Consider the following 15,331-nt stretch of genomic DNA (forward strand, 5'->3'; position numbering starts at 1 on the left):
AATGGAAAATTGGATTACATCGAAGGAGTGCCCTCTGCTTGCTGTGGTGTCACCCTCCAATACCCAAATACATATGGATCCCGGTCTGAGAGAGGGATAATGGTATGATAATCCCACAGAACGTCACCCTGTGCTTCAAATTAAATTGTTGTCGCCATAGCTACGTGGGTGGTTGTGCACGTGCGTGGTTTTTCAGCAGCACACGCCCAAATAGTCTCGGGGGTTGGTGGAGCAGCCTGAGAGCAGGCACAAAGTGGATGCTGGGCAGTGAGTACCTAAATTGTGCAGCGGTATGAGGATGAGGTGAAGTTAAACTAATTACTTTGACGGTGCTCTCGTATCTGCTCAGGGACCAGTTGAGTCAGGAGTTAAAGTCAGTACTGGTGAGGAGCGTTTGTCAGGCATTTTCACAGTTCATCTTGTTATTTGTTAAACTTTACTGAACCATTGTCATGTTCTGCCGAGGAATGTGATCACTTAAAACACATGCATGCTCGGCTCTGTGATCCTGAGCGCTACTCCCCCCTCTCCCAGAGCTCGCTAACACAGAATGTTTGTAAGGAAACCTAACCCAACACTGACGCTGATACAAGGCCAGAGGAATTCCTGTAACTTGAGTTTATACCTCCTGGGTTCTCTTTCTCCCCCCTCTCTCTCACACTCACACACACACACCGGGTATTTCCTCTGTCGACTCCTGTCTTTCTCATCAGCACTCTGTTCTGTGTCAGAGACGATGAACATTATAGATGCAGAAAGTCTCCTCGGCGTGATGTAGCAGCTGTTGCTGTTGAGGAGCGAGTGATTTCTTTTCATCACTCCTCAAAGTATCTGTGCGAGTGTGGCAGCAGCATTTTCATCCAAGAGCATCTCCCATCTGTAGGTAGTTATCCTCTGAAGAGGATTTTAGTGTTTCTGTGTGTGTGTTTCCACACAGCCACCAGAGTTGGATTATATGAAGTTGGACTTCCAGAGTTTTAATGTGCAACATGTGCCTAGTAATTAGAAAGCATTCCTTGTTTCCTGTGTGTTGTGACTGTGTTTCATGTAGGCTAAAGGGAAGTGTGTGTTTGTGTGTGTTGACTTTGAAGTCCATTCGAAGACTTTGGGCCATATAAATTTAATGGATAGAAAGGAAGGCATTTATCACATTCTCTCTGACAACTGGATTTAAAACCCATTCAAAACCTGGAGCCTGCCACTTCCTCCTCCGTGGCTGTGTCCAAATGGGGTTTTAATTGGCCATTATTTGACCTCACTCGGTGGGATTGTGTTGTTAACACATTTGACTTTATTTGGGTAACACTGCACAGCTTCCAGTCATAATTTGTCCACCTCACTTTATTTAGTCTTTAAGCTTTAAGCAGGTGTTTGATGCAGTTGCGGTAGTTTGCGTGCTTTGTTGTTACTTTTGGATGTGTTTTCCATGACCTGCTTTTTCTGAAAGATTGCTCATTTGTGCAAGTGAAACACTGTGTGATAACGCTGAGTTGTTCAACACAAAAGGCAAACCAATCACATTTGCTACTTACTCTGGCTCACATTCCAACATTAAAGGTTTCCTCTTCCAACAAAAGAGAACGTTTATTAATCATAAAGATGTTAAGTGTCCTCCATGCCTCCAAAACAGAAGCAACGCTAACATGAAGAAGTAATCTTTGTACTGTACCAACTGGATTTGACCAGTGACTAACGTGCTTTCTTTTTCCAATAAGTTAGAAAAAAGCTGATATACACATTAGTTGTAAAAATTAAGAGAACTTAAGAAAAAAAACCCACAAACATTCAGAATAACACAAGACTTTCTTTCAGTCATTTGAATGTTTCATATTAAGAATATGTGTAGCAGGGAAGCTGTAGCTTTAAAAGAAAATAGAAAAATAAGTCTTAATCCTTCCTTCATAATATTAGTTTTGGGCTGGTCTGTATCAGTATCTTAGCCTTTCATACGTAAGAGTAGCTAATTGCCTGATTTGTGGTGATTGCTAGGGCTTCTTCAGTTTTTGAGTGATGGCTTTGTGCTTGAGGAACATGTGCACCAGTTTTTGATGCAGCTCACACTTCAGGTCTTACTGCCACTTCACTTTGTGACATTATTTACGGCCTCACTCACAATGAATCTCTCAGCTTTCAGGGCTGATGTTGTGGTGTGTGACAAATCAGATGATGGTTGTGAGACCAAAGAAGGGTGACTGCAAAGAAAGGTGGCAACATCAGAGCCTAAGTAATGTGCAGAGAACTGGCTACAAAAGTACAGAAAGTAAATGCTGAATAACAGCTAGGATGGCGGGCTGACTGTGAACATTGTGTTTTTGTAACCAGTGTCAGAATTTATTAAATACGTTGTGAATATTTTCCAGCAAATGAGCTTTCAAGATAACAGTTGAAGCCTTATGTTAAGAAAAAGAGGGGAAGAGGTGGCTGTGACGAGCTGAGGCTCATGGAGCATGTGGGTTGTTTATTAGGCAGAACGCTGCTGCACATTACATCCTATTCATTTAATTCCTCTTTTCTGCCGGCTTGTGTTTCATAATTGTATTGTTGCGATTATTCCTTTTATCTGTGTCATTACTTCAGTTTATTTATTTAGTTTTAAGCTTCACTGCTCCAGTAAGCGCATCACAATCACTCACATGCTGTCCATGCAAAGGAGGCCAGCTGACTGTGGGTTTGTTTTCCTTCAGCGGGGCTGTCCAATCAGATCGTTGGATTACAGCCACCGCCCTCCGCGTGTCGTATCTGGCAGAGTTTCAAAACATCGGCAGGAGTGTCCGTGTGCATGTTGTGTTCGTGGCAGCGAGCCAACGGGGGTTGCCACAAGAGGGCGGAGCAGCGGCCGGTGGGGGTGGGGGCGAGGGCAAGGTGTTGAGAATGGCGAGAGGAGAGAGAGAGAGCAATGGTGGGAACAAAGAGGGGAGGGAGAAACTTTGTGAACAAGATATGCAGAGCGTTTTCTCAAAAGATAAGAGTAGGTGTCTGTGATTTGCATAGAAGGACCTTTGTCTGCCAGATGGCTTTCCAAGGATTGCTGGGAATGTTAGGATCAGTTATTCCTCAGATTATCCAGCCCGAACATACCAAAGTGGCTTAGTGCTGATGCTGGCTGGTTAGGCTTTCATAAGTGGAGTAACTCTGCTGATCTTCCTCTAGTTTTCTAATTTAACTCCAGCACATGCTGAAGTTAGTTTGCTCACTGAAGGATGACTGATGCATAAAATCTGCCTGGTGTAACAGCCTGTTTGAAGAAAAAAGGACCTCTGCTGTAGCTGAGACAGTGATTTTTTTTTTTTTTTTTGCACTTCACATTGTGGCCTCTAAGTCATGTCTTAGTAAAGGAAGGTTTTGTGTGTGTACATGCACATGCTTAACCTTATGTCCTGACGTCTGCTCCTGCCTGAAGTGTTGCAATGGGGTGTGCTGCAATTCTGGACTGGTAATCAAGTGTTTGGAAGTTTAAAACAGAGACACTTTCTAAAAATGATAACAGTATTTATTTAGCTTTTTTTTTTTTTTTTTTTTTTTGCCTCTTTATGATTGTGTGAAATATATTTATTGCTGAACTTTGTTTTACATAAAAACATCTTCCAAGTGAAGTCCAGTATAACTATCTTTAAAAGCAGTGTTTGAAGTTTTGTTGTTTTATTCAAAAAAGAGATGAGCAGTCTGAGTATAGTAATTACATAAAGTGAGTTACTTAATTACTTAGTTACTTTAAGCTTTACTTTTTCCACTGGTGAATAAAACTGCCTTTCACAAATTCACACTGACATGTGACATCAGCTTCTAGGAATTTTCCTTTTCACTCTGACCTTTTCTGTGTCTTTGTGTTGACAGGCAGTTAAAGAAAAGAGCACAGAGACCTGAGGCGATGACACAGATTAACAGAAGGTCTCTATTTAAATGATTCAAGCAAGTCCTGTTGTACTCACGCGTCACTTTTTGAACTTTGGAAACCATTTCCATTTAAAAGATGTTTTAAATGAATTCAACTTTAAACAGATTCATTCTGGGTTAAAATGTTCATGAGTTTTCTCACAGAGCTCTTACACACTGTTGGTGGAAAAATAAAATACAGGAGGAAACGCATTTGGATCACAGCTGTTTTTTAAAATTATGAAATTAAAGTATAAACTTGCTAAATCTTGCTGGCTTCAGGTTACTTCAATTTACTTCAGTTGAGTTTAAAATGATAGTGTTTGTACAAATTAGAGGAGGCTGCACATGCGGACATGCAGTTGCTAGCAGGGCTGTGAGTCGGCCTTCTAGATGCTGGAGCTGCTTACTGTCAACAACACTGGAGACAACCATCTTCTGCTTGTGCTGCTGTTGATCATTGAGTCGGCTTTGGAGGAGACGAGGTTCTGATATACAAAGTGTTTAAAAACCATTACAATAGTTCAGTCAGTCTACATAGACCGTCACCCTTTGTAGACAAATACCTACAAATTTCAGCTGTCAGACATAAGTGCTTTGTAGGGGCTGACAGAAATATGGTTGCCAGGTCTGAAAATTGCTTGGTTTTTTTTGTGCAATTTAATAAATTCTTACATTTTTTTTCCCTTTTCAAATCTCAATCTAGTTTAAAGGTCGTGTTAACAAGAGTCTCTTAACTGGTAACAAGCTGAATTAAGCCGTAAGTTTACAGATATCCAAGTGTCTCTGCCCGGCAATCTTGGCAGCAGGAAAAACTCAGGTTTTTTTTCTTGTGTTGGTTTGTGGATAAAGCGTGTTGCGGGCTGGTCAAATGATGTGATGGTTACCTGCTTTATTGACACTACTAGGTTTTGTAGAAGTAATCCAGCAGGTTAACGTCTATTCATTGTCTGGTACCAGTGGGCAGCTGTAGAAATTCACTGCTGCAATGCGTGCGCGATTAGTTTTTTGTTTTGTTTTGTTTTTTGAGCAAACTTGTTTTCAGTTTCCCAAGCAGCCCTGTCTCTGTGGCACCACTGTGTGACATTACATGGCCCTCGTCCCTTCCCCCCACTCGGCTGTGCACGCAGGGAGCGCATGCTGCATGCAGTGATTTTTTTTTTTTTTTTTTTTTTTTAAATTGGCTATTGAAGTTTGCCCCCCCCCCCCCCCCCCCCCCCATTCCCAGTGCATTGCATGGTGGGAAAGGGGAAACAGGATTGATCCTGCTGCTGTGTGAATACAAATATGGGGAACTCGCAGCCATTGTGCATCGCTGTTATTTCCCTCAGGAGTTAACCTTTTTGCTTCGTGACGGTGCTGCGGTGTGAAACTATTGGCATTTATTTAAAAAACAAAAATGCAACACAACGTCAGATTCGGGTGAAAATGCAAACCCTAACTCATCAGTGTATTAATCAATTCATGATTTTGAGGTTACAAAGATCAACGCTAAATTTTTTTTATGTATTTATTTTTGTCATTGAATCAGTTTCTGTTTACTCCTCTTCCTCTCCAGCTTCTCCTCTTTGTTTTTAGTTTTATAATTTTAAGATTTAGGATGCCTACATTTCATACAGCAATAATAATAATAATAATAATAATAATAATAATAATAATAATAATAATAATAATAATAACAGCTAAAATTGATGAAGTTCACAACACTGAACAATGATTTTGGGGCGAATTTCGGGGGTCAGACCTCCTGTTTGAACAACATGGTAAACAAAGTGGTAAACATAGGTTATCATAAATGTTAAAAAGTTAAAGTTGTTTAATGATTAAATGGCTAATATTAACGCGTATTGACGTTAGTCGTTTTGCTATTATGAATTACCCAATAATGTATCTTTTGCACTACATCACACAACTGAAAAATAGTATTTATAATGATGTGTTAGCTAAGGTGTTTACCATTTTCATGAAATCGTCATTTAATTTAACATTCTCATTACAGCACAAGGCTTTTGTGAACTGTGTGGAGCCGAATGCAGAAGAACCAAGAAGGTATAGGAGCCTATAGGAGCAAAATAACATTCAAGCAATAAAAGTGTGCAAAGATCCAGCAGTCTGGACGTGATTGGTACTTGACCCTCTGTGTCACCATGCCTTTTGGATGTAGACGAGCAGAATGTCCCTCTGCCTGAAGCTTTTGCTCGTGCCACACATTAGTGTGTAATAAATAATGTTGGTGAGTCTGCTCTGCCTCGAGGCCTCCCCTCCAGGCTTTTCTCTGTGGAATTTACAACTTTGATGGCATTACCCACATTTCACATCTTTTCATGTTGTTGTTCTCATTTCTTCATGGCAAGCACATGGTGCAGCCTGATGTGACATCCGACATGTCCAAAATATTGTAGAATTGTCTCTAGGGCTGCCACAAACGATTATTTTGATAGTCGACTAGTCATCGATTATTTTTGCGATTAGTCGACTAATCAGATCATGCATCCATTGGACGTAAAACGTACAGCTTATTGCACCAGCATGCATCTGCTTTTATATAACTATCATTAGCTTTAAGTGTTTAAGGTATGTGCTAACTAAAAATAAAGACAAGATGATAGTTTATTACATTTTAATGACATTTGCTGATTGTTTCGGTGAAGTTTAATAAACTCAGCCGTCTGCTCCTTGCTATCTAAAATATAACAGGACACCGGAGTAAATTCTCGAGCATCTCACACTTCTGATAATCAGTTGTCTGCTTGACATTATTCAGCTGTGTATAAACTATAACTTTAATCTCAGCCAAACCGATTTACTCAGGAACAAATAAAATACTGAAAAAAGCCAAACAATAACATTTTTAAGTTATCGAAGTAACTTTTATCATGTTTAACCTGAGTAGCGAAAGACGGAGTTGGGTTTGAAAATGATTTGCCGGGAGTCCGGTGTTCTCACCGGCTCTAGTGAGCCTTGAACCCCAGCTAGCTATCGAGCTGGTGGGTAACAGACGTCTCCGAAAACGTCTGAGCACTTCTGAAAATATGTGGTGTCTTGATAAACTGAGCAGATGCTTGAAGTTTACACGGCTACATTCTCGCCTGAAAACATGTTAAACGTTTATTTTGTGACCCAGAAAGAATAATAACAGTAATATTAAAACTAACTAGCTGCCGCCATTGTTGGAAACTGAACAGGGCCGCGCTATGAATTCTGGGATAGGTTGGGCCACGAAGTATACACCCAACCCATCCTTCAAATCTGGGGAAATGAAGGGCGCATTTGTCGGAGTCTTCAAATTTGGACAGTCTTCGTCGTGCCGCTGTAACGTAATCGGCCTACAAAAGCGGGCACAGGAGGATGCGGTTCCTGAATTTGGACACAGCTACGATAACGGACACTGCTTCTTCTTCTTCGGGGTTTAACGGCAGCTGGCATCCTCGTACATGCAGTGCTGCCATCTTCTGTTTCATTCCGTTATTACACTCTGAAATCCTACTACTTATTCCTGCATCTTTTGGGATCTTACAAAGCTTCAAACGACGCGTCAACTATTAACAATTTTCAACACCAGTGCACATGTTAAGTTTGAAAAGTGAATGTTACAGTTGGGTCCTTCAAAGTCTGCAGACTGTTTAAGCTTTGCTATCTCTTTGATAGCTTTGTTTTTTGTTTTCCATCCTAGTGATGGCCTCTCTCTGAGCCTGGCTCTACCAGAGGTTTCTTCCTGTTAAAAGCATGTTTTTTCCTTCCCACTGTTGTCAAGTGTTTGCTGATAGGGGGACGTCTGCTTTTTGGAGGTTTCTCTGTATTGTAGAACCTTTATCTTACAGTTATAAAGCACCTCGAGGCAAATGTTATTTTGATTTGGCAATTGAAGTTCTAGTCAGACGCTTTCAAATACAAGTCCAACACCTGTAGTCATCTCAGAATCTTTACGTAATTTGTAATGGGGTGACCAGGGAACAGGCTTCACCTGACCATGACACTGCTCATCAATAAATTGGCCAGTTACTTTTGAGCCTCTGAAATTGGGGCACTGTTTACTTAAAAATGACCATAAGTCCTAAACAGGTAATGCAAAGTTGTGGTGGTACATAAACACAATTACAGAGTGTCTCACTGTCCAAAAGCCTGTGGGCTGCATCTGTAAATAATTTTTTTTTTTTAGCTAAACTCCTTTTTAAAAAGAAAGTAAATAGTCTTTTACAAAAACTGGTTTCCTCCTTCATAACAGCTCCAGGGGAAGAATTTTGAACCTTTATTAATATAGGGTATTAGAGAGAAGACATGAAAAATGTGAGACAGCAGGGGGAAGACAAGCAGTAAAAGGACTCGGGGCAGATTCAATTTTTGACATATTTTTTTTCCCCCTTTAAATTTTAAAATCAGTGACTGTGTAATACCCCCGTCCTTTGCAAATAACTTGACACATCACTGTTTCATTAAATGTTAGCATTTAACCTCTGGGCAACGACAGGATGGCAGTGTCTCTCTTTCATGTACAATCTGTGATCCTAACTTAAAGCCACAACTCTCAGGCATGATTCTCTATTTCTGATAAAAACACAGTCCTTATACAGTTTAAAACTTGCAAATCCACTTCAACCGATCTCCTAGAAAGAACCTGCCTCAGACTGAAAGAGGTACTAAAGACAGAGGCAGGCTGAGAGAGAGAGAGCACTGCCTTAAAGAGACTGTATTCTGTGCAAGTCAATAATATCGATCCTTGCTCCTGGAGGCCTGGTGTTGTTATGTAATCTCCAACACTGTGTGTATGAGAGAGTATGATTCACCTCAAGGACCGTTGATGACATGTGTGGAGCAGATAGGATTAAAAATGTGTGAAGGGCCTTGCAGCTAAGATCTGCTACCGTGAAAGAAGACTCCCGTTGTTTTTCCCTTGGCCATGTTACAGCATGGGCAAATGGCAGCCTGAAATAACACAGCTTTGAGGTATTGGTTTCTGAATGACCCATATTAAACTTTAGTGATGATAGAGGTGTTCAATGGAATTGATTCCCTCTATTTGTCACCCTAAATGATTATAAGAAGAGTCTTCATCTAAAATTATTTTCCCACTTGCCTTAAACATTATGGATTTCATTAAATAACTGGTCATGCAGTAGTCACTTGGAGGAGTTGCGTTTGATCCCTGTACTGCTGATTTGCAGCTATTTGTCAATCGCTCAACCCCACCCCACATCACCTTCCTCACCCTCCTCACCCCCTCCTCTCCAAACCAGCTGCATTCCTCGCTGTTGTGTGTCCTGTGCTCCTGGAATTTGCGAGAAGTCATCGGGGGAGGGATGGGACAGGAAAGCCGGGAAGAGGAAGGCACTGAGTGACAAAGTGGTGCCGAGATCGAAGTGAAGCACTGAGGTTAACAGAAGGAGAGATTATAAGAAAAGCACAAGAAGAAAAGGATCCAACAGCCAGAGGCAGAAAGAGGAGGAAGTCTGATAAAGGGGGAGGTGTGCGTCCTATTAGATTATCCTGCTCCCCAGGGGAACAGCCAATATTGATGGATTGATTGCAGGCCCCTCCCCATCCACTCAGGTCTCCTGCTATTGGGTGCCACTGATCTGGTGTCTCTTTGGGATATGACGCCCTGTGCATATTTAATTAGCCCTCCATTACAAGCGATCGGTATTCAAGCAGGGGGGTTTAAAGCAAAGCTCAGTGTTTAGCAGCAAAGGTTAAATGACATCTTCCAGTTCTGTCCTGAGGGACATTTTTGTCCACGATGATCAGTGCAGCTTTTACCTCATCTCCTGTATGTGGTGCATCCTGATAAACATGGGAGCATATTAGCAGTATTTGTGTTAAAATCTCAACAAGCCCAAGACTTCTTTCCAGATTGAGTATTGATTGAGTTTTGGTGGCCTTTTGGCCGCCATGTTTAAGAAGAGAAGTGCTCTCAGGGGTTTTGAGCTCTGTTTGAGCCTCCCTGCTAGGACATGCATATGGATAACTTCTTTATCATTCAAAGCCTTTTCTCTTAAATTAGGTGTGTGTGTGTGTAGGTAGGTGTGTGTGTGTGTGTGTGTGTGTGTGTGTGTGTGTGTGTGGGAGAAAGGGACTGACACTTATTGTGGTGTTTAATTTATTCATGCTGCTTGTCTCATTTTACTGTCGACCTTTTGTTGACTCACAGCAGCAAAACACAACAGCTTTTCAAACGCCGACGCTGCATCCAGATTATAGTTGAGATGAGGAGTCGGGCACTGTTTCAGAAATAACATCCATCAGTAACAGGCGTGAAAACGCATATCACCTGAACATTTGCTGCTCGTGCTAGTAGCGATTTAAAATGCAAAAAAACCAAAATACAGCATAGATGGAAGTCATCCATGCATCGATAATCATTATCCATGTTAAATCAGTGAATGAAAAGCAATAGTGAATGATGCAAAACTGTGTCTCCATCACCTGAATAGCCACAGGTCTTAATTTTTGTCGTTGACAATATAATTATAATAGTGACATCAAAGTGGTGTGGACACGAGTCACAGGCGATAGAAACGTAGACGCTGAGTCACAGGTAAAGCTAGGTTCTCTTTCACTGCGTTATTACAGCTGGGTATTGAGAGGACGGATTGTTGTGGTTGAAAGTATAAAATTCACATGTAGGCGGTCAGAGGCTCAGGTCTACTAGTCCCGTGCTGAATAATGAACGCATATGTGAATGGTGATGGTGGTAGTAGTACCAGTCCATTTACCATTATATGTGGCATTGCCATATTTTGTGGCAATTTGGAAATTTAAAGGAAACCTGTTGCTACTATGCTGCTTAATTGTTTATGCAGACTCGCTTATCTTACGCTGTACCTCAGTGCATCGCCCTCATTGTATCCACTCTCTAAAACGAGCTGCTTTAGGCCCCGCCCCGCCCTCCCTTTAAGCCAGCTTTCTTCTGTTTGGTTGCTCCACATAAACCGACGGTTCGAGAAGCAGATGGGTGGGGCTTTCTTTGCCAGACACAACCATATTAGCAGTATCTGAAAGAGAAGACTTGATTTTATTATTTGGAGATGAGGTTCATGTGTCAGCATGTGTGTGTAGCATTAAGCCCTATGTTAAACTGTTCTTATATAGCACTTTTCTACTCTACCTGAGTACTCAGAGTGCTTTGTACAATATGCCTCACTCACCCATTCATATAAGCTCTTTTTTTTCCTTTTTTATGTAAGTGCTATATAGCTATCTAACATTCACACACATTCATACTCTGATGCATGCCTCTGAGAGCAATTTGAGGTTAATATCTTGCCCAAGGATATTTGGCATGCAGACTGGAGTTGCTGTGGTCAGCACCCAGACTTTGGCCCCTTTGAGCTTGATGTTGATTCCTGAACGCAAAGCTGAAACGATGTGTGTGCTACCTGTTTTCTCAGGTGTTTCTGTTCTTCTGTGAAACCTGCACGGTGCCTATCTGCAGAGAGTGCAGCGTGGGCCGTCACATGGGCCACACTTTCGTTTACCTGCAAGACGCCGTTCAGGACTGCCGGGCCATCACCATCCAGCTGCTGGCAGATGCACAGCAGGGACGACAGGCGGTGCAGGTAGGACCGCAACCTCACTGATGATAAATTCTGTTGTGTTTGTATGTTGGTGGTGGTGAGGTGACTCAACGCACTGTGTGTAATATTGGAGCAGAATCAGAAGAAAGTGATTTGAGTGTTAACTCAACAAACCCAAACAATTCAAGGACTTACAGGTAAAGTTGTCCTACTTCTGACAAAAACAAGGTTCTTGCGAAGATTAAAATATCCAAATGAACCTTTATCACTGCCTAATGAGGCTGAGTGGAAACTAGAGAGCAGCTGTGCGTGTCTCCCCCCCCCCCCCCGTCTTCCTTCAGGACAGAGTGACCACCTATGGGAGACAATCAGCTTCAATATGTTTGAGAGTGACCAGTCCCTGGTGCTGGGAAGCCTTAGGGGTTAGAGGTCTCCAGCTGGCCCTAAAAAAAAGGGGGGTGGGGCTGTATGGAATGAGTTCCTTTGAGTGGGGGTGAGGGTGGGGGGGGGGATAAGGCTGAAGGTCAAAGGGGAGGAGGAGTGGAAAGGAGCATGGGGGAGGGTAGATGAGGTATTTAAAGGATTTCAGAGAAAGGAAAACTCCCCTCTTCTTTCACAGAAGTGCAGCACTTTGCCCCCCTGTATTCACTCGCTCCCCCTCCACCTCTTTCTCCCACTCCCACACAAACACACAACACCTCTCTTCATTTACATAATTATAGATTGGGTGGCAGCTTCCTAAGCCCCCCCACCCCCAACCGAAATTCCTGCTTATACAGTGACACATGAATAAGTTGGAGGAAAAAATGTGAGTTTTATTAACACTTTAGCCTGCCTGGTCTTGTTTTTTTTTTTTGGGGGGGGGGGTTCTTTTTACACTTGTAGTTTTTCACATTAAAAATTCCAAACGATGAGCAGAAGGATTTTCTGTGATTTCTATGAGTAATAGTGGAATCTTCAGTTATTCACATGTCAATCTAAATTTTGATTAAGGTAGGGGGAAGAATGGATAAATTGCAATGAGCAGTTTTAAAAAAAAAAAAAAAAAAAAAAAAAAAGGAGTTTAGAAATTCCTTTTTGAATACCTTGTGGTCAAACACTCAGCCAATCGTAAAGTCGGGTAATGGATTAGTTGTTAGTTTGAAATGGTAACTGGCTCACAGGGATACGTCAGACACACGAGTGTTATCTAATTTGCCTCAAAGGCGGGGTGGTGGTTGTGACCTTGGTAAACACTCACCCAAAACATGAAACACTAGCTCATTGCGCTGAGGTCACATGACTTGCTGGCACGTACTATCTATTCAGTAGAGCATGTGCCTCACCTATCCATTTCCCAGCTTAACCTCTGTGTGACCGCGCCCTGCTTTGTACCTTAATGGATGGGTAGTTGTAGGGATGCACTGATTGTGAAATTCTCAGCCGATATCAGTGTTTAAAATAGCAAGTTAACAAATGTGGCTTTTTCGTGTGTTCGTTTTGTTGTTTGTTTTAACCCTTGGCCTTTGTCACACTCTCTGTATCTTTGTGCTGCTTGGCTGATTTATCGGTGCATGAGCAGCGCTTATGTCAACAAATTCAGAAATGTCACCACACAGATTTGCCAAACTCCTGGCCAGAAATAAAAAATCATGTCCCACAGCACACACTGGGATCATTATCATCAACAACAACAACAAACACCACACACTTGGTTTCATGAGAAGCACTGGGGTACGAGTAGCTGAGTCATAAGATACACCACCTGCCGTCTGGCAGCACCTTGGGCTTTGTGTGTGTGTTTGTGTGTCTGTCCACTTTTGTCCAGGTCACCGCGGGAGTAAATACTGACGCCAGATAATGTGCAAACACACACGTAGGCATAGGCAACACACACGCACACACTCTGCTGTCCCCTGAGGTAGGAAATTTCCGCCCACTCTATACCCATTATCTTCGTTGACCCCTAACCCTGGACTTGTGACCTCCTGGTTGGCCGGAGCTCTATGCCTCAGAAGGTTTGATTGGTTAGTTTGACTCTCTTTGTGCTGCAAGCTGTGCTCCTCTGGGAATGTGAAGAGAAATGCGGAAGATGATGGAGACACAGAGACTGCGAGGGAGAGAGAGATGGAGGGGTGGAAGCACGAGATGCAAAAAAAAATCACGGGGAGGGAAACCGAGATGGTTAAGAGAGGAGAGGGTGAGAGAAATCGTTAAATAGATTTCCTATCAGTATCAAAAAAATCTATCTTGTAGAAATGCACAGACGGTGAGGAAAAAGGTGGTAGCATTTTAATTTCAACGTGGCTCCTTATTAACTTTATTGATAACAGTCGGCCCCTCTGATTCCTTCAGAATTCCCGTCCTGCTGTTTCTTCTCTGGGGGCCTGATTTAGTTGTCCCTTTAGCTGGCTGTTTCAAATAGCCAGGCCAAAGAGAAAAGAGCCCTGCTGCCAGGCTTTATTGCTGCAGGGATGCATTGGGGGGTGTTATGTGTCTTAAGACCGGGGCTGCAGATCGCGAGCGGTGGTTTAGCTGACCTTTGATCCTTGCGGCCGATATCACAAAGGAAGACTTAAACCCTCCTCCCCTTCGTCCCTGTGAGGTCCTGATCACCCTCTGACCCCCCAGAAACTGCCAGAGGAAAGGCCAGATAAAACTGAGAGGCGGGGGGAGGCAAAGGGAAACTCAGTGTTGTAAAAGCTAAGACCTTTTGTTTGGTGCTATTGCTTTTCAGTGCTTGTATTGATCCAGGTTATAAACGTGCTCTTTCTGTTGAGCCCGACTGTAAAATGAGACTGCTTTTAAGTTCACCGAGATTCACATTGTAAATACTTTAGTCTAATCTAACCAGTCTAACCATGCAATGGCATCTTCCAATACTTTTCAGTATCCATTCTGTGGACTTTAAATCCTCAGTGTCTCAACAAATGGAGAAATCCACTTCAAACATGATCTTCATGTGATTTTTTTTTTTTTTTTTTTTTCCCAAAGTCTGTCCCTTCTAGCAGGAAGTTGCATCATTTTTGGGCAGTGTGGAGTGACTTCCTATTCCTGGCCCATGTTTCCTCTTCCCTTCTAAAAGTACCACCAAATGTGACAAAAGAATAGATCACAAAATCTCTGCAGGTGCTCGTGCACTGATTTGGATGTCACATACAGTGTCCTTTTATGTTTCCTGATCCTCTGCGTCCTGTTTTTGTGTCCCATATGGCTAATAAAACAGGCCAGTCTCTATACGTTCCCGCTCTTTGTCACACTACAGAGTGACCGCTACATTTGCATGTTATAGTCCTCTCTTTGTGCCTTTCCATTGCTAGTGGTATTTTTTTTTTTTTTTTTTTTTTTTTTTTATAAATAGCAGCCTGGGTTTTCTTTCCTGTTCTGATTGTCTCCAAAGTTGACAGCATTTCTATGTCACATCTTACAATTTTGTGTTGTGTGTCTCTAGCTAAGCATGGACAAGGTCCAGGCCATGTCTGAGCAGGTGGAGATCAAGGCTAAAGTGGTGCAAACAGAAGTGAAGGCTCTTGTCCTGAGACACAAGAAAGCGCTGGAGGAGAGGGAGTGTGAGCTTCTATGGAAGGTGAGCTGCTACTTTGTGTATTTATCAGCCTTTAGTGAAACATTTTTACACCTGACTTTGAACTCATTTTATTCAAAAGGGACATATTAGTGTAAATGTGCCAGAGTTAGCCAAACGGCTACCTTTTTATCTGTAGTCCTTTAAAGCACCATCAGACAGCGTATAACAAATACATAAGATTACATTGTGAAAATCCAATAAGAAAAGCTAGAACAGCAGATAAAAGTAAAAACACACACCATCAAAGATAACAAATCAGTCCAAAATGAATGCTCACGGATCTGATTCCTCTTTAGCCATTGAGTTTTAAATGGATTGGCGGTAGTGCATTGTCTTATTATAGCTGAAATATTAGTCCAAATGTCACTACGTTTGACTGATA

At 42.1% G+C, this 15,331-nt stretch overlaps 1 protein-coding gene across 1 annotated transcript in view; it reads left to right on the forward strand.

The window, feature by feature from the left end:
• Nucleotides 1-15,331, forward strand: part of trim71 (tripartite motif containing 71, E3 ubiquitin protein ligase) — a 36,220-nt gene that overhangs the window by 10,798 nt on the left and 10,091 nt on the right. Inside the window, exons 2-3 of the mRNA XM_084919182.1 lie at nucleotides 11,259-11,426; nucleotides 14,815-14,949. Coding sequence (XP_084775308.1) covers nucleotides 11,259-11,426; nucleotides 14,815-14,949 — 303 coding nt within the window. The remainder of the gene's footprint in view (nucleotides 1-11,258; nucleotides 11,427-14,814; nucleotides 14,950-15,331) is intronic.

The sequence above is a fragment of the Perissodus microlepis genome, chromosome 22 (genome assembly GCF_051167445.1).
Source record: "Perissodus microlepis isolate ML-2025 ecotype Zambia chromosome 22, ASM5116744v1, whole genome shotgun sequence".
NCBI lineage: Eukaryota > Metazoa > Chordata > Actinopteri > Cichliformes > Cichlidae > Perissodus > Perissodus microlepis.